The 25,231-nt window shown below is 38.0% G+C and overlaps 1 protein-coding gene across 6 annotated transcripts in view; it reads right to left on the bottom strand.

The window, feature by feature from the left end:
- Positions 1–25,231, bottom strand: part of RANBP3L (RAN binding protein 3 like) — a 53,349-nt gene that overhangs the window by 14,092 nt on the left and 14,026 nt on the right. For 5 of the 6 annotated variants that reach the window (XR_006273415.1, XR_006273413.1, XR_006273414.1 and 2 more), the window contains exons 2-8: positions 13,500–13,558; positions 12,773–12,812; positions 12,194–12,271; positions 4,820–4,891; positions 3,965–4,104; positions 1,190–1,293; positions 8–92 (exon numbers count right to left, since the gene is read on the bottom strand). Coding sequence is in view for 3 of the 6 variants with exons in the window: in XM_043488970.1 (XP_043344905.1) it covers positions 8–92; positions 1,190–1,293; positions 3,965–4,104; positions 4,820–4,891; positions 12,194–12,271; positions 12,773–12,812; positions 13,500–13,558 (578 nt within the window). In the remaining 3 variants the exon portion in view is untranslated. Of the gene's footprint in view, positions 1–7; positions 93–1,189; positions 1,294–3,964; positions 4,105–4,819; positions 4,892–5,554; positions 8,253–12,193; positions 12,272–12,772; positions 12,813–13,499; positions 13,559–25,231 lie in introns of those variants that run through there. The other variant, XM_043488972.1, reaches the window with a different exon arrangement.

Here is a 25,231-nt window from a genome sequence, read left to right as displayed (position 1 = left end):
ATCTTACCAAAACTCTTTCTACCATGTTTTCTCCAAAAACAAAATCAGAACTGCAGCTTTTCATAGAATATTTATCTTCATTTGGTTGACATCTATGGAAAAGAAATAAGCATTTGCTATTTTAAATGTAGTAGCAATGGATATAGCCATAGTAAACCTTAGTGAAATAATCAGATGATTTAATAGATTTATGTAAAGCATAAAAACATCTGCTAGCTTTTGTTTATCTGAAGTTAAAGAGAAATGAAGGAAAAAATGAGATAGGTACTTCTGATAATGAAAGTCAAAATATCCGACAGCTGTTACAACACTGGCCAAGACCAGTGCAGAGACAGAGTCCGTGTGATCAGCCGGGGAGCTGCCCAGTCCTGATCTTTGTGCTTTTCCAGCACTGACTGTCTGGTCTCCAGTCTCCACTCTCCTCTTCCCCAACTAGCCAGTGCTTTTAGTGATGCAAGGTTTAAGGGTAACAGCAAAGCCGATCTCTCTTCTCAGTTACACTTGAGTGTGCAGTGGTTTAGTTTGATTTTTACCTCCCAGAAACTTGAATGTTTAAAGTGTTTTGCATAACGACAAACTCAAAGACATGCAGCCCTCTGTCTGTTGGCAGACGTGCTTCAGGATCCCTACTGCATCCACAGCATGACCGTAGTTAGGTGCCGAGGTACCTGCGTGGGCTCCAATCATGAGACCAGTATGTCCACAGCTAGTTGTATTCCTCTCTCCGATCAAACATGCCCCCATCACTGGCAATGCTATTAAATATTCACTTTCACTTTGCATATTTCTACTGCTTTCTTTGTTGTCTGTCCGATTTATGTTAATACCTAATAATGCCAGAAATAATTTAAAAGAGGGGAAAGAGAGAATACCAGGGGACGAGGAGGAAAGGCTAATTGAGTAGCCAGATATTTAATGTCTAACTAAATAAAAAGTTTAGCTCTACCTAATTGAAACATTCTTACCCAAGTCAATGAGACAGTAGGGACAATCCAATACCAGGATGATAATATATAGATATTAGAGACATTTTAAAAAGCATTTTAAACTTGTATTTTGTAAAATCTCCTTTCAAGCAGAAATCTTAGCAGTTTGTCTCTACAATGTCAGAAAATTATTTTCCATAAATAATTTATTGACAAAAGAAAGAAAATGAAAGAACATTTCTATTTCCTCATCGTTAACTTACTGTAGTGATGTAGTACCTAAAGCATTCTGGTTAGTAGATAGCTGGATTGAAATTCTGGCACTTGGTAAGTTTTCACTTAGCAAATAGGAGTTCCCCTCATAAATCTGAAAGAAAAAAAGTCCATCAGAAAGTTAATTTAAACTGCCTTACTATATATGAAAGCATTAGACAAGGAAACAATAGCTATAGTTAAATGAATAGAAAACTTACTATGTTCAAGTACAGTCCTAAACATCTTCTATACACTGTCTCATATACTCCTCAAAACAACTCTCTACACTTTGTACTTCTCTTATCCGCACTTCAGGTGAGCAGACTGACCTAATAATCTTAAATAACGGCCGGAACTGGGCAATCAGAACGGGGCTGACATTCGAGCACGGGTCTGCCTAAAACCAGGGATTGTGCACTAGCATTCAGAAATCCACCTTCTTTTGTTACTTTTACCATTTTAGGCGGTGGACTTAAATCTCATTTCTAGACTAGTAAATATGTGTTTCAGGACTATTTAGCCCACGGAAACCTCTAAGAGCTTCACCATCGTTGTCACCCAAAGTGAGAGGAAATTCCTTCTCTTCCTCTAGACACTTTTGGTAATTTTAATCAGGTATTCCATCTGCTGTGTATATACATATGCACCTTATCTGCATTAATGTGTAAACGAAGGAGTGTGCAGTTTTAGAACTGTAGGGAACCCAGTTATCTGATCTGGTGTCCTCAGTGTTTGTGGACACATCCCTTCCTCCACCAGGAATTTTCAAAGATGTTGCAAGGACGTCTTGTCTTTAAATAGGGTTGTTTCCACTTTAATTTTATATCAACCAAAAATAATTTTGAGTAGTTTTCCATTTATAACAGAATTTGAGAGCTGAGAAATATGTGTCAAGAGAGTATGTGTCATCGGTTAGCAAAGAATGAAGTACATGCTTATGACTCAGTCACTCAGATGATTTATCTCTCAACCAAAACGGTAGTTTTAAACTCTTTAGGTTGCTTGGAATAGTTTATTAGGAATATATTATTTGTTATACACAACAAGTAACCACTGATGAATAACAGAATGAAAGAAAATTGCTCTAATTTTGAAATACAAGTTTAAAAGGAACATAAAAATAAGGATTCTATAAAATTTACTTGGAGATCATTTTCACTGTATCTATACATTATATCATTGTCTCAGAATTCTGACATAATGTCTTATACATAGCTTACCTTTAGATCTTCAAAAATCATCATTAAACAGAGAAAATTCAGTGATGGGCATATCCAATTAGACTTCTCACCAATTAGGAATAAATTCTATTCATGCCCTTAATAAGTTATTTGAGAAGAAATTTTTGCAAATGATAGTCTAGAAATTTCTCTTATGTTTTATTATTGAGGAAGAAAATACCAGAAATATATTAATAAATTTTATTGTAAAACCATGCAATGCAAGATCTTAAAAAGTCATGCCAAGGAACAAATATTAATCAGCTTTTGATATAATGTGTAAGTAAAAATTTTCATCTATAATTTATAGAACATGCTATTCCAAAATCAAATGCAATATAACATTTCAGAAATTAGTCAACACATCATAGTTTTTCTTATACACTTTAAAACAAATTAAACAACATGCATCACTTTTAAAATAGGTAAATAATTTATATAATATGGTGATTATCATACTTAAATAAAAATATTTAATAATATACTGATTTAAATTTTTTTAATATTTTGACTTAAAATCACATATATCACATAAATGATGAAATGATTTTTAAAATTCACAATGAGTCTCATGAAATCATAGCTTACAAAGAAAAAGAATTGGAAATATAAAAATGTTGGCAAATGCTGACCAGATTCAACTCCCTCACGTCACTGATGAAAAACAGAAGGTTGGGTGCTTTGTCTAAGAATGTAAACACAGTAGATAGTGGTAGAGGTAGAATTGGTACTGATCTGATTTTTCTCAATGACTTGACTAAATGATTGGTATTTTAACACTTCCAGGTGTCACTGTTCTCATGTTCAGTCTGGGAAAACAAAACCAAACTTGATCAACCCTCAATAGTTTAGCTGGAAACAACTGACAGGTGGAATAACTCAAATTCCAACCTGTCGAGCTGGCGTCCCCTTCCTCTCAAGTATCTGCTTCTGGAAGACACAGAACTATAGCAACAGAATATCCCCATACCCTTATCTGTATGATGTTAGTAAAGTGAGTATCTCCTTGGAAAGGCCCATGAGGAGCGATTCAGTTGGAAGAGAAATTGGTTTCTGTCTCCAGGAGCTTCCCAAGCCCTCCCAGTTACACTGTGGAGATAGTTCCTTGCTCCTGTTGTCTGTGAAGATGGGCTGGAGCAGATCCATGGTGTGATCTAAACTGGCAAAGCCACACCAGCATGTCTACCAGTTGGGGATACAAAAAAAAAAATTCGTTTCCTTTTTCTGATTTCTGACTTCTGGCCCCTGCCACCTCACTGCTCCCCTATTCTCATGTGGGGTCAGTGCCCCAGATCAAGACCCCAAGGGGCCCCACCGCACAGAACTCAGCTTTACAGCTTAGGAGAGACCACAAGACTTGTTCCTGGGAACAACCCTCCAATTTAGGAGGACAAGTTTAGTACAGTCACTGAGGGCTCTTGGCTATCTTGTCCAGCTTTTCTTCCAGCCTGGTAGCTGCTTCAGCATCAAGTAGCCCCTAATTCTGGATGTGGGGACCCACGACAATCTATCAAAAGAAGGATGGGAAATTGAGATCACTCCTACAGTAGGAGGTTTTCTTACCTTACTTTTGTTTTTTTCTTTAACCTTACAGGATTCCAACACATTGTGTCCAAATGACTTTCTCAGTTTTATGTACCCTTGAGCTTGAGGCGGCTGCAAAATAGCAGGTCTTAGAACAAGCTCAGAATGTTTCACAGGACCTTAAAAGAACAGAATTAAAGGGTCAATGTATCTTTAGTGAAATAATTTTTCTCTCAATTTCTTACTAATTTAATGCTTACTTTCTAAAGTCATGATTAAATGAAGGGTTAATGTCAACTGCCGCTGCTGCTGCTAAGTCACTTCAGTCATGTCCGACTCTGTGCGACCCCATAGACGGCAGCCCACCAGGCTTCTCTGTCCCTGGGATTCTCCAGGCAAGAATACTGGAGTGGGTTGCCTTTTCCTTCTCCAATGCACGCATGAACGCTAAGTCGCTTCAGTCGTGTCCAATTCTGTGCGACCCTATGGACAGCAGCCCACCAGGCTCCTCTGTCCACGGGATTCTCTAGTAAGAATACTGGAGTGGGTTGCCGTTTCCTTCTCCATAATGTCAACTAATCAAAGTCAAAATAACCAGTGAGTTGCCTGGTTCTGTCTTCCTGCCTAACTTTTACCCAATAGACCTGGGTTCAATCCCTGGGTTGGGAAGATCCCCTGGAGAAGGGAAAGGCTGCCCACTCCAGTATTCTGGCCTGGAGAATTCCGTGGACTACAGTCCATATGGTTGCAAAGAGTCAAACACGACAGAGTAACTTTTACGTTCACTTTCAATTTGATCATGGGACTTTGCTTACTAAATATATTCCTTCATGTTTTGTCACTCAACCTTGAAATTGACATTTCAAGTTTCATGTAATAAAGGAAGCTACATACCTTGTTCTGCACTGTTCAGATCAGCATTCCTTTGCACAGAGTTTGATGTCATAAAAACATTGTTTTTCTTCACTGTAAAAAATATTTAGAAAATTTTAAACCTGTGAACCTGTCAGTTTCTGTTTTCAGTCTTGTACTGAACTCACCAGTAGATGTCGCTGTTGGCACTAATCATGCCCGCGCTGATTCTACTAAAAAGTGTAAAAGCAAGATGAGTTTTGTTAGTCTTTTTACTCTCAGAAAATAAGTGAAAATTAAGTCACTAATGAAATAGACAGTCTTCTTCAGAATCATGAAATCGAGTACTGAGAGAAATTCTACAGTTAATAAAATCCGAATTGATAGTGAACCATCTATGTGCATTAATATATATTTCTTATAGAATGTTATAAAGCTGTTAATAAATTCTGTCCCTTCCCCACTCTTTAATGATACGGAAGAGAGAAGTAAAGATGACCATTATGCTAGGTTATCAACGTGAACTGATGGGTTAAGACTGTGGTCTTAGCTGCAAGAATATAATTATAGGCATACCAAAGAGATGTTGCTGATTGTGTTCCAGACCACTATAATAAAGTGAGTGTCACAATAAATTGAGTCACACACTCACTTCATTGGTTTCCCAGTGCATATAAAAGTTACATTTACACTATACCACAGTCTATTAAGTGTGCAATAGCAATATATGTAATTTAATTTAAAATACTTCATTGCTGTGAAAAACAATATACCTACATTTAAAATGCTTTATCACTGAAAAATGCTGGACATCATCTGAGCCTTCAGCAAGTCATAATGTTTCTGCTGGTGGAGAGTCTTGCTTTGATGTCAATGGCTGCTAATTGATCTGGGTGGTGATTGCTGAAGGCTGGGGTGAATGTGGCAGCTTTTTAAAGTAACATTGATGTTTTCATCATCAATTCACTTTTCCTTTCATGAATGATTTCACTGTAGCATGTGGTGCTGGTTTGATAAGCTTTTACTCACAGAACTTTTTTCAAAATTAGAGTCAATCCTCTCAAGCCCTCCTGCTTTATGAATATTACGTTTATGTCCCTTGTTGTCATTTCAACAGTCTTTACAGCACCTTCACCAGGAGTAGATTCTGTCTCAGGTAACAACTTTCTTTACTCGTCCATAAGAAGCAACTCCTCATCTGTCAGGTTTCATCCTGAGATAGCAGCAATTCAATCACACATTCAGGCTCCACTTCTAATTCTAGTCCTCTTTCTATTTCCACCACATCTGCGGTTACTTCCTCCCCTAAAGTCCTGAACACCTCAAAGTCATCTGTAAGGACTGTAATCAACTTCTTTCAAACTCCTGTTAATGTTGATATTTTGATCTCTTTCCTTGAATCGTAAATGTTCTTAATGGTGCCGAGAATGGTGAATGCTTTCCAGGTTTTCAAGTGCCTTTGTCCAGGTCCATCAGAGGAATCACTGTCTATGGCAGCAAAAAGCTTACAAAATGTACTTGTTAAATAGTTAGACTTGAAAGTCAAAATGAATCCTTGATCCATGGGCTGCAGAATAAATGTTGTGTTCTGTCTCTGTCTATGCTCAGTTGATCAGACATGTCCACTCTTAGGGACCTCATGGACTGTAGCCTGCCAGGTTCCTCTGTCCATGGGATTTCCCAGGCAAGAATACTGGAGTGGGTTGCCATTTCCTCCTCCAGGAGATCTTCCCAATCCAGGGACTAAACCCGCATCTCCTATGTCTCTTGTATTGGCAGGCAGATTCTTTACTGACCACTGAGCTGCCTGGGAAGGTCAAATGTTTTGTTAGCAGACATGAAAACAACATTAATCTCACTGTACATCTCCATCAGAACTCTTGGGTGACCAGATACATTGTCAATGAACAGTAATATTTTGAAAGGAATCTTTTTCTGAGCAGTGGGTTGCAATGGTGGGCTTAAAGTACTCATCAAATCATATTGTAAACAGATGTGCTAACATCCAGGCTTTGTAGTTCCACTTATAGAGCACACAGATTTATCATAATTCTTAGTGGCCCTAAATTTTCAGAATGGTAAATAGTCATTGGCTTCTATTCAAAGTCTCCAGCTGCATTAGTCCCTCACAAGAGAGTCAGCCTATCCTTTGAAACTTTGAAGTCAGGCATTGACTTCTCCTCTCTAGCTATGAACGTGCTAGGTGGCATCTTCTTCCAGTATAAAGTTGTCCCGTCTACGTTGAAAATCTGTGGTTTAGCTTAGCCACCTTCTTTAGTGATCTTAGCTAGATCAGCTGGATAACTTGCTGCAGCTTCTACATCAGCATTTGCTGCTTCACCTTGTACTATGATGTCATAGAGACAGCTTCTTTCCTTAAACCGCATGAACCAGCCTCTGCTAGTTTCAGACTTTTCTTCTGCAGCTTCCTCAGCTCTCTCAGCCTATACAGAACTGAGAAGAGTCAAGGCCTTGCTCTGGATTAGGCTTTGGCTTGAGGAAATATTGTGGCTGGTTTGATCTTCTATCCAGACCACTAGATCTTCCTTCATATCAGCAATAAGTCTGTTTCACCTTCTTATCATTTATGTGTTCAGTGGAGTAGTATTTTCAATTTCCTTTGGGGAGTTTTCCTTTGCATTTACATGTTTGCTAACCATTCGGTGCAGGAGCCCTAGATTTTGACCTATCTTGGCTTTAGACATTCTTCCCTCACTAAACTTAATCATTTCTAACTTTTGATTTAAAGTGAGAGACATGCAACTCTTTCTTTCACTTGAATACTTAGAGGCCACTGTAAGGCTATTGATTGGCCTAATTTCAATATTGTTTTATCTCATAGAATAGGGAGGCCTGAAGACAGTAAGAGAGATGGGGGAAGGGGCGAGCTGGTAGAGCAGTCAGAACACACACATTTATTAAATTTGCCATCTTACATAAGAACAGTTTAAAGTGCCCCCCCCTCCAAATTACTATTACAATAGTAACATCTAAGATCACTGATCACAGATCACCATAAAAAGTATAATAATACTGAAAATTTTGAAATATTGCAAGAATTACCAAAATGTAACACAGAGACACAAGGTGAGCAAATGCTTTTAGAAAATGAAGCCCATAGGCTTGCTCGAGGTGTGGTTGCCACAAACTTTCAATTTGTAAAAAATGTAATATCTGTGAAGCTGAATAAAGTGAGGTATGCCTGTACTACAAATCTCAAAGAGATTACCTCTTGGTGGCAAATTGCAAAGATAGCAGCCTTTGAGAATTGGATTAATGGAGATGAGAAAAGAATAAGAATTGCTTTTTTGAAGTGTTATAATGTTATATACGTTGGGGTACAATTGCTTCTCTAATTCAAAGTTCAGTTACCTGGTTTTTATGATCTTTATTGCTTCCCAGGTGGCTCAGTAGTAAAGACTCCGCCTACCAGTGCAGGAGACCCAGGAGACGTGAGTTTAATCCCTGGGTCAGAAAGATCCCCTGGAGAAGGAAATGGCAACCCACTCCAGCATTCTTCCCTGAAAAATCCCAATGAACAGAGGAGCCTGGGGGGCTACAGTCCATGGGGTCACAAAGAATCAGACATAACTGAGTGACTGAGCACACACACACACACACACGTGCATGATCTTTATAATTGAAAAATAACATTGAATGAACCATTTAATTGTACTGTTTGTCTCCTTCCAACACCACCAGCATTCTGCACAACATAGAATGTGATGGTGCTTGGTAATATTTTATTCATCCTTTTCATGTGTGTGTCTGATTTTTAGAAAAGGAATTGAACCGATTATCCAGATAATTTAAAGTCATCTCTTTGCTTTATGCACAAATTGCACCAAAACAAATCCTCTGGTATTAGAACCCCTATTCCTCTTAATGTCTATAACTTGTCAGGCAGGTATAGATGGGGCTTATTGAACTAGGACCTGTCTCTTCTGTATCTGAAAGGTATCTGACATGTTGATGCACAGTCACACTTGGCATTGTTAATAAGAATACAAATTCATTAGTTTCATGTGATTCCTGGGTAGAATCCTTTAAAAGAAAGTGAATAGTTTGTATTTTCTATTTCTTGTGGGTAAGCTTAACTTGGAAAAAGCAGTTTGCTGTTCAGTAAAAACAAAAATATGCAAGACTACAAATCTTATTTCTTTTGGAACTAATGACAATGAGACTTTAATTTTTCATTTGATACCTTCAGGTGCTATTTGAATCTGTTACTAAGGGTGGCTTTTTTTAAAATGTAAAGATTAAATAGGTTGTACAACAATGTGAATATACTTAATGCTTCTGAACTGCACACTTTCAAAAAAAAGACCAAAAAAATCATAATCCTAACATAGAGCATGTTTCAATCATTTCAAATATTTTATTATGATAAAATAGTTTTACTTAGCAAAGCATTATAAATTTAAATAAAAAGGTACCTCATTGTGGTTTTGATTTGCATTTCTCTAATAATGAGTGATGTTGAGCATCTTTTCATGTGTTTGTTAGCCATCTGTATGTCTTCTTTGGAGAAATGTCTGTTTAGTTCTTTGGCCCATTTTTTGATTGGGTCATTTATTTTCCTGGAATTGAGCTGCAGGAGTTGCTTGTATATTTTTGAGATTAATCCTTTGTCCGTTTCTTCATTTGCTATTATTTTCTCCCAATCTGAGGGCTGTCTTTTCACCTTACTTATAGTTTCCTTTGTAGTGCAAAAGCTTTTAAGTTTCATTAGGTCCCATTTGTTTAGTTTTGCTTTTATTTCCAATATTCTGGGAGGTGGGTCATAGAGGATCTTGCTGTGATTTATGTCGGAGAGTGTTTTGCCTATGTTCTCCTCTAGGAGTTTTATAGTTTCTGGTCTTACATTTAGATCTTTAATCCATTTTGAGTTTATTTTTGTGTATGGTGTTAGAAAGTGTTCTAGTTTCATTCTTTTACAAGTGGTTGACCAGTTTTCCCAGCACCACTTGTTAAAGAGGTTGTCTTTTTTCCATTGTAGTCAGGATGGCTGCTATCCAAAAGTCTACAAGCAATAAATGCTGGAGAGGGTGTGGAGAAAAGGGAACCCTCTTACACTGTTGGTGGGAATGCAAACTAGTAGAGCCGCTATGGAAAACAGTGTGGAGATTTCTTAAAAAACTGGAAATAGAACTGCCATATGACCCAGCAATCCCACTTCTGGGCATACACACTGAGGAAACCAGATCTGAAAGAGACACGTGCACCCCAATGTTCATCGCAGCACTGTTTATAATAGCCAGGACATGGAAGCAACCTAGATGCCCATCAGCAGATGAATGGATAAGGAAGCTGTGGTACATATACACCATGGAATATTACTCAGCCATTAAAAAGAATTCATTTGAATCAGTTCTAATGAGATGGATGAAACTGGAGCCCATTATACAGAGTGAAGTAAGCCAGAAAGATAAAGAACATTACAGCATACTAACACATATATATGGAATTTAGAAAGATGGTAACGATAACCCTATATGCAAAACAGAAAAAGAGACACAGAAATACAGAACAGACTTTTGAACTCTGTGGGAGAAGGTGAGGGTGGGATGTTTCAAAAGAACAGCATGTATACTATCTATGGTGAAACAGATCACCAGCCCAGGTGGGATGCATGAGACAAGTGCTCGGGCCTGGTGCACTGGGAAGACCCAGAGGAATCGGGTGGAGAGGGAGGTGGGAGGGGGGATCGGGATTGGGAATACATGTAAAATCCATGGCTGATTCATAATCAATGTATGACAAAACCCACTGGAAAAAAAAAATAAAAAAAAAAAAAAGAAACAACAACAACAAAAAAAATTTAAATAAAAAGAAGTAATATTTTAATTAGTGAAAAATTCAAAAGGAATGCTATCCTAAACTTTAGAATATAAATTTAAAGCATAAAATTTAGAATGACAATCTAAGCATCACTATATATTTTGAGTACTATAAATATTATAAACCATTTAAATGGACAATAATAAGAAAAATAAAGCAGGTTATTTTATAGGGCTGCATTATATAAAAGAATGCTATCATAAACATGAAACCATAAAGAACATTATCAAATTTAAATTTTCTACCAAAATAAACAGATATACTGTGTGGATTTGTGGGGCTAGAATTCAGAAGGCATTCATCCATGCATACTTTGCTAAGACCCCTAGTTTATTTGCCACTAAAATGTCAATGTTTTGCAGTAGCTGAAAAAGAAAGCTTATCATGAATGAGAATGGATCTTGAAAAGTCAGTGTGTCAGACTTGAGGTTCTAAGAAGTTCTTTATTATCTGGCCCAGAAGGAGGGAAGGTTGGGAGGTCCGGGAAGGATGACAGTGTTAGTCACTTCTGGGACAAGGGTGATGCTAAAAACAGATTGCAAGCTGAAGTCAATAGGGTTTTGTTTATCTTTTCATTTGGATTTTTGTTGTTTTGGAAAATTTTCTTTATCTTTAGTTTAGAAAAATCTTTGTATTTTTATTGATTAAAAATAGTGTGCCTCTGGTGAGGATGATATCAGTTCAGTAAATATTTGCCTGCTTATCATGTATGAGACCCTCTGTCAGGCAGGAAGATGACCTCAAGGAGCTCTCAATGGAGGAGACAGACATGCATTTAAACAGCTGCATAGCAAGAAGAGGGCCTGTGATCCATCATAATCGGAGTCACTAGAATGCTTGGAGTATAGAAGAGAGGCTAACTAAGTTACTGATTTATTCAAAACACAGCATATGATAAAGCTCTTAGGAAAAAAAAAAGTGTCTTTTTAAAAGGCAGACATCTGTTTAAGGAGATGCTTGCTGCTGCTGCTGCTAGGTTGCTTCAGTTGTATCCGACTCTGTGCAACCCCGTAGACAGCAGCCCACCAGGCTCCCCCGTCCCTGGGATTCTCCAGGCAGGAACACTGGGGTGGGTTGCCATTTCCTTCTCCAATGCATGAAAGTGAAAAGTGAAAGTGAAGTCGCTCAGTCGTGTCTGACTCTTAGTGACCCCATGGACTGCAGCCTACCAGGCTCCTCTGTCCATGGAATTTTCCAGGCTTCCTTAGAAGGAAATTGCAGTTTGCCCTAATTGTTAAGTTAATTCTGTAGCTAGTTTCTGTAATGCAGAAACTTTAGGAACACAGCAAAATACAAAGGGAGGTGGGTGTAGAAATAACTTGTAGTCCCATTTTATCTAAGATAACCATTAACATCGTGGCTTATGTCCTTTCGGTCTTTTTTTCCGATGTTGCTAAGTTGAATTTTAAATAATAACTCACTGTATTCTATAGACTGCTATTTTCACATAACAATGTATTAGAAACACCATCCAATGGGTATATTTTTAAACATTTCCTGTCTGAAAATTTCCTAGTCGTATCACACTCAGAGTACACATAGCAGTGAACACTCAACAGCCCAGGCTATGCCTACCTCCTTGGTTCTGAGAATCCGTAGCATGCCAAGTAAAAGATGAAGCCCGGAAACGCTTTCTTGAAAACTCATTGCATTCTGTAAGAAATTCAACGTGGAGGGTAAAATTGATTGCAATAACAAATTAGTTTCAATCCACGATATTAGAGGAGAAATATAATTTCTTTTTCTCTACATATATCATTGTTTGACAACATGTTAATTCCTGAAACTCAGTTTTAAATATTGGGGTTAATAGCTTGGTCATTATAAACTGACAGGCATATCATCGTACTGTGAAACAGTTAGAAACAAGTGGCTTTGACAAAAAAATAATTTACAAATTCTGAAATTGTATAGAGAATGTTTTTGGAAGGTTGGAGGACAAGCAGTGGAGAGTCAGAGGCTTTTAGTATTGCTAACATAATATTCTCAGGGACCTGTATGTCATCTTTCAAAACAAAAGCCAGTCTATCTGTGTGCTTAAAAACAAGAAAAAATGATTCAATTTTATATAGTCTGTGCCACATGTCAAAATGTTTTTGCCTACTTGTTTCTTGATAAAAAGTTTGCTTTTGAAATATAAGATACAAATCTTACCACGTTCTGCTGCTTCATACAGGATATCTTCTGCAGGCCTCTGGAAGGAAGCAAAACTGCCAATGAGAGCTGAGTGTTTGCTATTTTCAAATCACATTTCCACCCTGTCACTTCATAAGAGAGTTCTCAAAAGCCAGGTCTTTTCAGCTAGGCTAGGAAAAGCAGCTCACTAGGGATTGGGTTTTTCTTTAGTTTTGGGGGTAGTAGGGTAAATTGTCTCCATAAGCAATAATGAGTAACAACAAAATACTAGTTAAGCTGAAGTTAGAATGCTATTAATACTATCATGTCTTTCAAAGCAAGTGATTTTAGTATGAGACTGCAAAAAGCAAATGGAGTCCTTAAGATTTCTTTTGAATCATATATTGCAGTTTAGAACTTATTTTATATCCATTTTAAGCTAGGTCAGTGGTCAGGACCCATGATGAGCCTTAACTCTTCTAATTTCTTTCAGTCCCTCCCCCTTCCCAGTCACTCCAAAAAAAACCAGATAATTTTGGTAAAAATTATGTTATCCATAGTTTCGGGGTAAGGTCTCTGGCTTCCCATTTCAGCCAAATTGCTATCAGTAAATCCCTACTATGTAAATATTCTGAGTTCCAACTCTTGCTATGTGCAAAAGAATAAATTTATGCAGCAGTGATATCATTTAGTACAGCCAACTTCTCAAAATACAGTCTTCTTTGTCAAAGTAAAAATCAAACAAAGAAAAGTAACTTGACCTTACCTTAAAAGTTTGTTCTCTCTTTTCAAAAACAAATATTGGTTGAGCAATGATAGATTTTTCTGTAAAAGAAAAAGAACATTTAAGAAATCAAACAACACACTGACATTTCTAACACCAACTAAAAATACTTGAAGATATTTTGGTTTTGTATTTTCCCCTGCCTTTGGGCAAACTCCAAACTGTTTTATATGAATGGTTTAATTGGCATATTTACAAATGATTTTAACAGTTAATTACAGAAAGAAATACTTGGGGGAAGTAATATGTTTCCATAAATAGAGAGACCACTCCATTAAAAGAACATCCTTTAAGTGTTTAGGAAAACAAAATACAATTACCTGCATTTAGAAACTCATCATGACACAGTGACTAACACTTTTAAAATAAAAAATAAAATATATATATTTTTAAATTTTTTAAATAAAAAATTTCAAAGGATGAGAAATCACATCTGAAAATAGTACTTCTACTTGGGTTGGATCTTAAATATAAATGGTATAGATATACTTAAAAGATCCAGAGTTAATTCATATTTCCTAGACTAGAATAGATATATACTGTCATGTTTTCAGTATTTAGACTAAGAATCAGTTTTAAACAGTGCTGTAAAGTAACTAATTTGTCTTCAGCCCTTCCAACCTTATTAATCTTTCATATTTTCCTATCTTAGGTAATGATAGAAAGGAGCTCATTCACTCTAGGGCATAAATGAGTGATGGCAGCATTAAATATCAGTACTCTAAAACTCACGGGGAAGATTATATAGTTGTAAAAAGCTTGGGCTCTGGAGTTAGGAAGGTGTGTGTTCAAATATAAATTCCACCAGTAATTGACAATATACTTTTGGAAACAATATGCCTATACCTTTAGTTTTTTCCTCCCTCCTCCCAAAAAAAAAAAAGATTATAACAGTACTTACTTATGAGCTTATGTGAAAATTAAATGGATTTTTAGATATCATTACCTAGATTTTGACAAGACCCAAAAAAAGCTTGAAAGAAAGGATATTCAATATGTGGTGTGACACCAATCTTGATTCCAAAACTCATAGCTGACAGGCTAACTTATGACTGCACTTTCTGGATAAGTCCAAATATGACCTCAGAACTTTTCTCATTTTAGACTTCCCACAGCCATTACTGATGTGGTGTCCTGGTATAGAAGCTGAGGTAATTTGCCATCACTGGCTGAATAAACAGAAGTCTAGCTGAAGAATTTCGAGGAACTACCAGATAATTATATCTTTTATATGCCAAAAAGGGATTCTCCAGTTACCCACAATCTTATCCCATAATAGTGTGTCAAAACTCTGCCAGACCACCCACTGCCAGCTCCTGGGCCCCTGTGGACTTGGGCACCTTCTTTCAGTCCAGTGAGATCAGTTTCATCTTGTTTTATGCAAGTGCTTCCTGTGCTGCCTGCCCTTGGAGCCAAGTGAACCGCAGCAGAAAATGCTCAACAACATATTGGCATCGCCATCTAGATTAAACTGTAGCTCAACCCTTCATTCTTTCTTAGAACAGGCTCCTTTTTCAGCCATTACATTGGATGTAAGAAGTGAGATCTCTAATGACTTTGAAAGAAAATGGTTTTTGTGAATGTGTAGTGAAATACTTATAAACTAGAATACTAAATGGTCCTCTTCTAAATTGGACTTAGAATAGTCATCCTTAAAGTAGTATGACTTGACCTAACTCTAAACAAATAGCAAGTTGACTTTTCCTCTATCAAAAAGAAAAAAAAAAGAACTAAAAACAGGCAGAAGTAATCTTCGGTGGCAGCATTAAGTAGGAAATTATACAGGGTTACTTGTAGTTTTGAGGGCATATGGTAAAGTAGGAAGGCAATTTTTATTCATCAGATCAACAAATATTTATTGATTAAATATATATATACATATATTTATTAGATACACATTGTCTGGCTGAAGGGTTATTAGCCTCACTGTAGCCATCTTCTCTCCCTAACACTGTCCAGCTCATTAGTTAGAAAGCAGGTTAGTTACCTGTTAGAAAGTTACCTGTTAGTTAGTTATCTATTAGTTAGAAAGGAGGTTAGTTATCTCCTCTCCCATCTAGATTCTCTTCTCCTCTCCCAAGGCTGTCCTTTGACTCCAAAGACAAAGTTAAAGTAAACACTTATCAAGCTGTTAGGTTCACAGCAATTTTCTAACCTGACCCAATAGGAAAACTTGAAAATAAGATCATGGTCCTTAAAGTGGTATATTTTAAATTTTATCCCTTTTTCTTTCTAATATGTTCATTGATCACTTGTTAATTAATCCTCTTATTCAACAAATATGTATTGAGGAGTGACTATACCCAAGATACTTTGCAAGGCAAGAGAGAGAGGACAGTGGTATAAGATGAGGCTAAAGATGAAAATGGAGTTTTGAAAAGTCTTGCAGTTTGTGCCAGGGAGTTTTTTTTTTTTTATTCCAAGAAAGATAGAAAGCCGATAAGAGAGTTTAAGTGGGGGAGTGATTCACTCTGATATGTATTTTGTTTTTGAAGATCACTCTGCCTGCTGTGTGGAAAATGGCTTAGAGGGGGAAGAGAATGAGGGAGAGGAAATAAGAAACCTAGGGGGATAGTCTAAATTCTAGAGGAGAACTGACAAGATTGCTCTTTATCTCTTTCTTAATCTCACATCCATGATTTTTTCAGGAAAATGGAACAATTAAAAGCTTAAAATACAGTCTTCTGTTAAAGGGAATGAAAATAAGGAGATGGGAAAGAAAAATTTTAAAGACTTAAAAAATTTTTGTTTTGCCTGTTTTAAGGTTCATGTAGCATTTAAAGAATGGCTATATTCATTGTTGTTTTCTGAAATGCTTCATTAAGAGAAGACATTCATTCATTCCACAAATGTTGTATTAAGTACTTGTAATGTAGAAGTGTGATAGTTTAGTCCCAAAGTTGTCTCCGACTCTTTGCGATCCCATGAACTGTGTAGCCTGCCAGGCTCCTCTGTCCATGAAATTCTCCAGGCAAGAATACTGGAGTGGGTTGCCACTTCCTGCTCCAAAGAATCTTCCTGACACAGGGATCAAACCTGTGTCTCCTGCTTGGCAGGCAGATTCTTTACCACTTAGCCACCTGGGAAGCCTGTTACATACAGGAGGGGCACAGAAAGTACCATATATATAACTGAGTTGATCTCAGTTCACTTGTATTTCTGCTCCACAATGGAGCAGTACTGTGGCCACACACTTTTATCTGTCACCTTGTCTAAATTCATTCTTTAAATTTATTTGTGAATTAAATGTGGTTTCTACCATGTTTCCAGATACTTTCAGATGAGGAAACTGAGGCTCCGTTAAGCAATTTACTCAAAGTCACACTAGTAGTAAGTGAGAAAAGCCTTTAAACCCAGAGCGCCCTCCTATAAAACCATTTTCTTAGCTCCCACAGGTCATACTAACATACCTACAACTCTACCAGCATAATGTTATGTTCTCAGTGTATAATACATACCATCCAGTACCACACCAGGGAAAAATCAGTATAAAATCATAGCACTTAACATTTTTTTAACCTTGTCAATGTTGATTGATCATGCGTATATACTTCTACTATGTCAGAAATCACAATGAAGCAATAATAAAGGCTTGGGTAATTTTTTTTTGGTTGGAGAACCAGAGAGCAGGGAAGAGAGGTACTACAAAGACAACGAAAACTGAAGGCAAATAATGGTGACAGAATTTTGGAAGCTATAAAGTAGAAGAATAAGTGATACCCTTAAGCCAGCTATGGGGCTACTAAAGAGGCAAGTTGGCTGACTCCCCACAGAGCCACTGAAAGTCCAAGGATGGGTATCACTGAGTATTCCTGGAAGCAGAAGGGAAGACTGGCTGAACATAGGAAGTGGTTTTGTCTATTTGAGAACCAAGCAACTGTCCCCCTCTCACTCAAGCAGAAGACTTAAGGGTTCCTCCCTAGAAAAGATGAAACAGCAGACAAAGCTTAAAGTAGAGGTTCTATAATGAAAAGAGGGGCATTAGGTGAAAGTTTACATACTCTGTTAGTTTCCTGCTGTTGCTATAGCAAATTAGGACAAGCCTGGTTCTTTAAAACAATACAAATTTATAATCTTAAAGTTCTGGAGGCCAGAAGTCTACACTGGGCCAGCAGGTTTGTGTTCCTTCTGGAGGTTCAGCAAAGACTCCATGTCCTTTGCTTTTCTAGCTTCTTGAGGCCACCTCATATCTTGATCTATGGCCCCGCATCACTCCAGTGTCTGCTTCTACTATCATATCTCCTTCTGGGACTCTGACAGTCACCTCCTTCTTTGTCCTATGATGACCTTTGTGAAGGCAGTGTGCCTATGCAAATCATCTAAGATAATCCCCCCATCTCAGATCCTTAACATCTACTGGGTTTCTTTTGCCATATAAGGTACACATTTATAGGTTCTGGGCATTAGGATATTGATATCTTTAGGGAGCTGTTATTCTGCCTATCATGCATACAAAATATTAAAGTTCTGAGCACTCTCTACTCAGCTCACAGAACGGTGGCAGCCAGGTTTACTTCCTTTAGGCAGGAAATTATAGGATTTTTCTCTGGAGAGCCTGTCCAGCCCCAAAGAAGAGGAACAAAAGATACTGACAAAGGGATTTATTGGTGAAAGATCAAACCAGATGATGAGTCCCCAATTCAAGTGCACATAGCCGCTAATGAGCTTTTTAGTGAGTGCCCCTTTCTTAAATACAAGCAGGTAATCAAGGGTCACCAGACATAAAAATTCAGTGATTGAGTGAGTGAACTGGAGGAAAGGAAATTTGAGGGAGAAGACTATACAGAGAGCTTAAGGTATATTTTATAAAATTATATGTATATAATTTATTTTCATATATAATATATATATTAAAGTTATATGTGTAATAAGCATATAGTTAATATCTTGACAAATATGAAACATCCATGAAGCAAAATCAGAATGCTGTTTTTTTAGAAAAAGCAACACAGAGCAAGAATAAGCTTTTAGAAATTTAGACTTTAAAATATGTATCAAAAGAATCAATACTGGCTTAAGAATCAATAGATTTGGAGAATAAAATTGTGTAAATAGCCCAGATAGCAGAGCAAAAGAACAGAAATGAAAAATATGAGAATATATAAGAAAACTCAGATGATCAATCCAAGAACCACTTCAATACCTAATAGAAGCTCTGCTGCTGCTGCTGCTGCTGCTGCTAAATCACATCCAGTCGTGTCCGACTCTGTGCGACCCCATAGACAGCAGCCCTACAGGCTCCTCTGTCCCTGAGATTCTCCAGGCAAGAATATTGGAGTGGGTTGCCATTTCCTTCTCCAGTGCATGAAAGTGAAAAGTGAAAGTGAAGTGGCTCAGTCATGTCTGACTCTTAGCGACCCCATGGACTGTAGCCTACCAGGCTCCTCCGTCCATGGGGTTCTCCAGGCAAGAATACTGGAGTGGGTTACCATTGCCTTCTCCGAATAGAAGCTCTAGAGAAAGAGAACAAAGGAAAAAGATGGGATGAAATCATCAACAGATAAATCGTTAAAATTCCCCCAAATCAAAAGACCTAAGTTTCCAGTTTGAAAGAGCCAATACAATACTTAGAACAATACATGAAGACAGAATGATACCTATGAAATCTTAGAACACTACAAAGAAAAGGTCCTATTGGCACAGAAAAGGGAGTAAAGTCACATACAAAGAGTCAGGTGTCAGAATGGCTTTCGGAGTCACAACAACAAGCCTGTAAATAATTGGTATAGATGATTTTATTTACAAAGCAGAAATAGAGACACAGATATAGGAATATGTATGGACACCAAGGGGAAAAGGCAGGAGAATGGGATGAATTGGTAGGTTGGGATTGACATATAAACCCTTGACAGTAGTAGTGTTAGTCACTAGTCATGTCCAACTCTTTGTGACCCCATGGACTATAGCCCCCAGGCTCCTCTGTCCATGGGCTTCTCCGGGCAAGAATACTGGAGTGGGTTGCCATTCTCTTCTCCAGAGAAACACTTGACACTATGTATAAAATAGGTAACTAGTGAGAACCTACTGTGCTGCACAGGGAACTCTACTCAAGGCTCTGTGGTGATCTAAATGCAAAGGAAATTAAAAAAGAAGGGATATATGTAGATGCATAGCTGATTCACTTTTCTGTACAGCAGCAAATAACACCACATTGTAAAGCAACTATATTCCAATAAAATTTTTTAAAATAAGAAATCAAAGGAGCAATGCTTTTAACACTCTGAAGGGAAAAGATTTCCAATCTAAAACTATGTGCTAATATAAAGTATTGAGTAAGTGTAATGACATGATAAAAACATTTCCAACAGTAAACTCTCAAAATATGTATCCCATATACACCCAGTCTCAGGATGCCTCTAAAGGATGTGCTTTACAAAAAGAGCTGGTAAACTAAGGAGCCAAGAAACAGGGGCACCCACTCAAGAAGAGATGAAGGCAACATCTAGGAAAATGGTAAGAGGATAGCCCAGGACGACCACAGTACACCAATGGCAAAGAAAAATCAGTTCACCATGGGGGAGGTCCCTGAAGAAATGCTAGAAAAGAAGTCTCTAAAAAGATGGAACTAAAAGCAGTTGAATATCTCAAGTAACTGAATATTTTGAAATGATATTTAGATCATTTGAAAGTTTGGGGATTGACTGGCAACTAGTACGTGGAGAACTGAGAAAACAAAACAAAACTATGACACAATTACTAAATCCAGAGGCAACAAAATTTGAGCAGTAAAAGAAAAGTAATCAAAATATATTACATGGTTACAGTGATATGATTACTGAATATTGATGTAATCAGACTTCTAATATAATGATTTTGGGAAGATGGGGGAATGAAAAGTGTACATGTGGTGGTGGTAGTAGTTGAAGGGGTCAGAGAAATCTATGAAAGAAACCTAAATTCTCCCATAGTTCCAAACCACTAGCACCTAAACATAAATATAAATGGGTATTAAAATTTTAAAAAGAGGTATTAAAAATAGATGTATAAATATAAAGAGGTAGCACTAAATGCCTGGTACTTGGTTATATACTTGGCCAGAATACTGGAGTGGGTAGCCTTTCCCTTTTCCAGGGGATCTTCCCAACCCAGGGATCAAACCCAGGTCTCCCACATTGTGGGCAGATTCTTTACCAGCTGAGCCACAAGGGAAGCCCAAGAATACTAGAATCGGTAGCCTATCCCTTCTCTAGTGGATCTTCCCAACCCAGGAATTGAACCAGGGTCTCCTGCATTGCAGACAGGTTCTTTACCAACTGAGTTATCAGAAAAGCCTGGCTATATGAAGGTTAATACAAAAGAGAGTTGTGAGTTGGATGCTGTTACTTCTGGGAACCCAGAAAAAAGGCAGAGAAAGGAGCAAGGAGGAGATTGCAATTTTTTTCTAGAAAAGTCTTGTAGGACTATTTGGTTCCTTAAATCACGTGGTTGCAATCTCCTCCTTGCTCCTTTCTCTGCCTTTTTTCTGGGTCCCCAGAAGTAACAGCATCCAACTCACAGCTGTCTTTTGTATTAACCTTCGTATAACCAGAGCTTTTGGAAAAAGAAAAACTAAGTTTAAAAATAATTTTTTTCTACCATAGTGTCAAACAGCCATGATTGAAGGACAATTCTCATGCTCCTGACCAATGATAGACTTCTTATTGAGTTATATTGCTTAACAAGCATCCAGTATCTTATTTCTTAGATCTAACTGTTCTTTGCATAGAAATATATGGAAGTAAAGGTGTCAGCAAGACTGATTCACTGGGTTCAGAGTGCAATAAAAACCTCTGAATGACTAAAGATCTACTCTTCATAAAGCTGTCTAATCTATTGAAAGGCATTTTATGTTCTTGTCCTTCACCTTCATTCAAAACACTCCTTCACATCTCCAAACAAGAATGCAATCTTGTGCATGATGCCTAATGATGGAGCTTTGTTCTTCAGGATTCTAAGGTAATGTATGGTCAGTGTTAACAGTAAATATACACTCCTTTTCTCCCTGTTCTAATGTGTACCATCATTTCCCCCCAAATTTTGGGAGAGTTGTAAGGTCTTGTTCATACCTTTCCCCCCTAATATATTTAATTAGAACTCGGTCTCTGACAAAGCTATTTCATGTAGAAAAATAAGTGGAGGATTTTCAGCCATCTCGAAGGAGGAGGTTTGAAAGTATCCACTGAGCCAAAAGCAGATCTGGAAGAGAAGGAAGAAACAGAACGGAGTGCCTTTTGCTGAGTCCCAGTGGGCATGGGGGCAGGCAGCTCCAGGGGCCCCTGGTTTCTGCTATATAGCTTCTCCCACCTAGAATCTGGCAGACTGCTTCATCTTGCTTTGTAGTTTAGAATAGTTAAGGTGAAAATTCAGTTCTCCAGATTGGATAGAACCAGGCTAATGCAACTCAGGCTGAAAAGGTTGTGGAAACAATCTTGGCAGGAAAGACAGTGGCAACAGTACCCCTGGGAAGACTGGGCATTGCCAAATGGGTCACTTCTAATTGCTACTAGGGGAATTATCCACTTGGACTGCGGCCCTGCATTTTCCTCTCTCTTTCCTCCTGGATCTTCCCACGTGTCTCTGCCACATCCTCTTTTCTCATTTCTTCTGTGCACAGTCTCACCCCAGGCTCCAGTACTGTCCTTTATGTCATTGTACTCTACTCCTCTTTCACTCATGTCTGGCTCTCTCGACTGCTCAAAGCATGGATTTTGGAGTTACGAAGTCAGATAATCCTGGAGATGTGCTTTAAAAAGAGGGACATCCCTGGTGGCTCAGATGGTAAAAGCATCTGCCTACAATGCGGAAGACCAGGGTTCAATCCCTGGGTTGGGAAGATCCCCTGGAGAAGAAAATGGCAACCCACTCCAGTACTCTTGCCTTGAAAATCCCATGGGTGGAGGAGCCTGGTAGGCTACAGTCCATGGGGTCGCAAAGAGTCAGACACGACTGAGCAACTTCACTTTCACAAGGCTTAGCTCTCTCATCTCTCTTGGTATATATTTTCAAAGGCTTGTTACGAATGAAGAGTTAAGCCATGTGTGCATGTGTGACTACCTGAAACAGCTTCTTCAAACTTTTTTGGAGCAAGGCAGAATTTCTGTCCATCCATCTGCCATATACACACACATCTCTACACAAATCTGCTTCCCTGGTGGCTCAGTCAGTAAAGAATCCGCCTGCAAAGCAGGAGACTCGGGTTAGATCCCTAGGTTGGAGGATCCCCTGGAGAAGGAGATGGCAACCCACTCCCATATTTTTGCCTGGGGAATCCCATGAACAGAGGAGTCTGGCAGGCTACAGTCCGTGAAGTTGCAAGAGTCAGACAGGACTGAGCGACTAAACCACCTACACATATCCAGGTATATACATCCATATGGATACATGCATGCCTAAACATATGGCAATATGTCAGAGCACAGACTGCACAGAAGACTCTCAAAGTTAGCATCCCTGCCCTCCTCCCCTCCAGTCCTATGACACGGCCATCACCTAGCTACCCTGTTAGCTCTAGGGAAATTTTCTCATTGTTCCTCAAAGGTCTTTCCTTTTCCTTTCACTCATTACCTTATTCTTATCCCTGGTTTTCTTCTCACTTCTCCTTGTTGCACTCCTCTTTCTTTTTATTTTTTAATATCAGGAAGTTTCAGAATTCAGGCCATAGTCATGGTCCATTGATAGTTTTAGGAGTCCTTGCTCATCAAAGTGTGGTCCATACAGACCAGCAACATTGACCGGGACTTGATAGAAATGCAGTTTCTTGGGCCCCATCCCAGACCTACTGCCTCAGAATCTGCATTTTACAAAATCCACAGCTGGTTTGTGCTCATGTTTGAGGAAAAGTCCTCTCAAGCACCTCTAGGTGTCTGCCCACTGAGACCAAATCTAGGAAGATGGAAGTGGAGACTCTTGTGGACTGAGTGGCTAAACCTCCAGACATTTTGAGTAACCTGACAGTGAATATTAATTACTACTCAAACCACATACTATGATTATTTTGATTCAGTATAAGATGAAGTCAAGGGCTACTCTGAAGACCTAAAAAGAAATGTCTGTAGTTAGGATATTGAAATCAGCCATTCAGATATTCTGCTTGAAACAAAGAATGATTTCCTCTCTGATGCATTTTCATTCTTCTGTTTTAATAATATGTCTGAAATTTGAGTAAAGGAAATTTTTTTTAGAAAATATTTTGGCTTGGGTTTATTAAATATCCAAAATGTTAAAATGCTTATTTCTGCAAAGCAAAAATTTAGCCTGAAAGCATAAACTACATCATTTTGTCAGAGTACAAAGATTTTTCAACAGGAATTTAAAACATCTAAAGTCTCAACTATAAAAATATTTTGTAGAAAAAAGATAAATTATGGAAGGTGATCTTAATCTCTCTGTGGAAACTCAGGAAGAAGAGATGTAGAAGGTCTGAATCACAATCTTGATTTTGAAAAAGCTTCAAATCTATAAATATTAAATAAATTATTATAAGATAGTTTGAACAAATGACAACTTACAGCCCCAAAAGAAAAAGGAATCTGTGCCAATTCATGATGGAACTATAGACATAAGACATTCTGTACTCATCTCTAGCTATCTATGGAGGAACTCTGTAAAAATGCAAAAGCTATGACTGAATAACAAATTACCCACCAAAATATTTTTAAAAATATGTCTTTATAAAAGGAAATGGTAAAGCCACAGTCATTGTTAACTATGATGGGACACTCTTGATTCTCCTTTATCAGATGCTTTGTACTGACTGACTTGAAGGTAAAATAATCAGGACCTCAGAGGGAAACAGGCGATTCATACCAGAAATTGCCAAGTTGAACCTCACAAAGCACCAGCTCAACTTGAGACACAAGAGAAATGGATGCTGTTGAAACAATTCCAGCCTGGTCATCCCTGCTTAAGTTATAACCAATTGTGTACTATGAATGCAAGTATGTTGTAATATACAGTATATGAAGTCAAAGGGAGCTTCCTTGGTGGCTCAGTTGGTAAAGAATCCACCTGCAATGCAGGAAACCCAGGTTTGATCCCTGGGTGGGAAGATCACCTGGGGAAGGAAATGGCTACCCACTCCAATATTCTTGCCTGGAGAATCCATCAACAGAGGAGCCTGGCGGGCTACAGTCCATGGGGTCACAAAGAGTCAGACACGACTAAGCATCTGAGCATATTATTATATGAAGTAAAAGGAGAGAACACTGACTTTTCTCAACCCAGTTGTGAATTTTTTGAACTGTTCTAGATTTTTGTTGGAAATGGAGTTATAAATTGCCTACTCTAAGAAATCTAGCACTTTTTGATTCATTGTGAGCACACACTTGAGAAAAAAAGAATAAAACAAAGGTAGCTATTCTTTTTCTCATCAATACCACGCTGATAAATGACTCATTTTCAGAATGGGGCATTCTGAAAAGGACATTGGAGAAGAAGATGAGAAAACTCTCTCTCAACCCACTGAAAACAACCATTACCACCAAGAACTTTGTCTAATCCATCCCACTTTTTGAATTCATCTGCTTCTTATGCTGCTAATCTTCACAAGATCCATTCATTGTAAATTCCAAAGACTTTAGACTCTTCTATCCACTGGTTTGTGTTGTTGCTGTTGTTCAGTCACTAAGTCATGTTTGACTTTTTGTGACCCCATGGACTGCAGCACACTAGGCTTTCCTGTCCTTCACTACCTCCCGGAGTTTGTTCAAACTCATGTTCATTGAGTTGATGGTGCT

Source organism: Cervus canadensis, chromosome 16, assembly GCF_019320065.1.
Source record: "Cervus canadensis isolate Bull #8, Minnesota chromosome 16, ASM1932006v1, whole genome shotgun sequence".
Lineage (NCBI taxonomy): Eukaryota > Metazoa > Chordata > Mammalia > Artiodactyla > Cervidae > Cervus > Cervus canadensis.
Note: the sequence above shows the minus strand (reverse complement) of the source record. Positions and strands in the feature narration are given on the sequence as shown.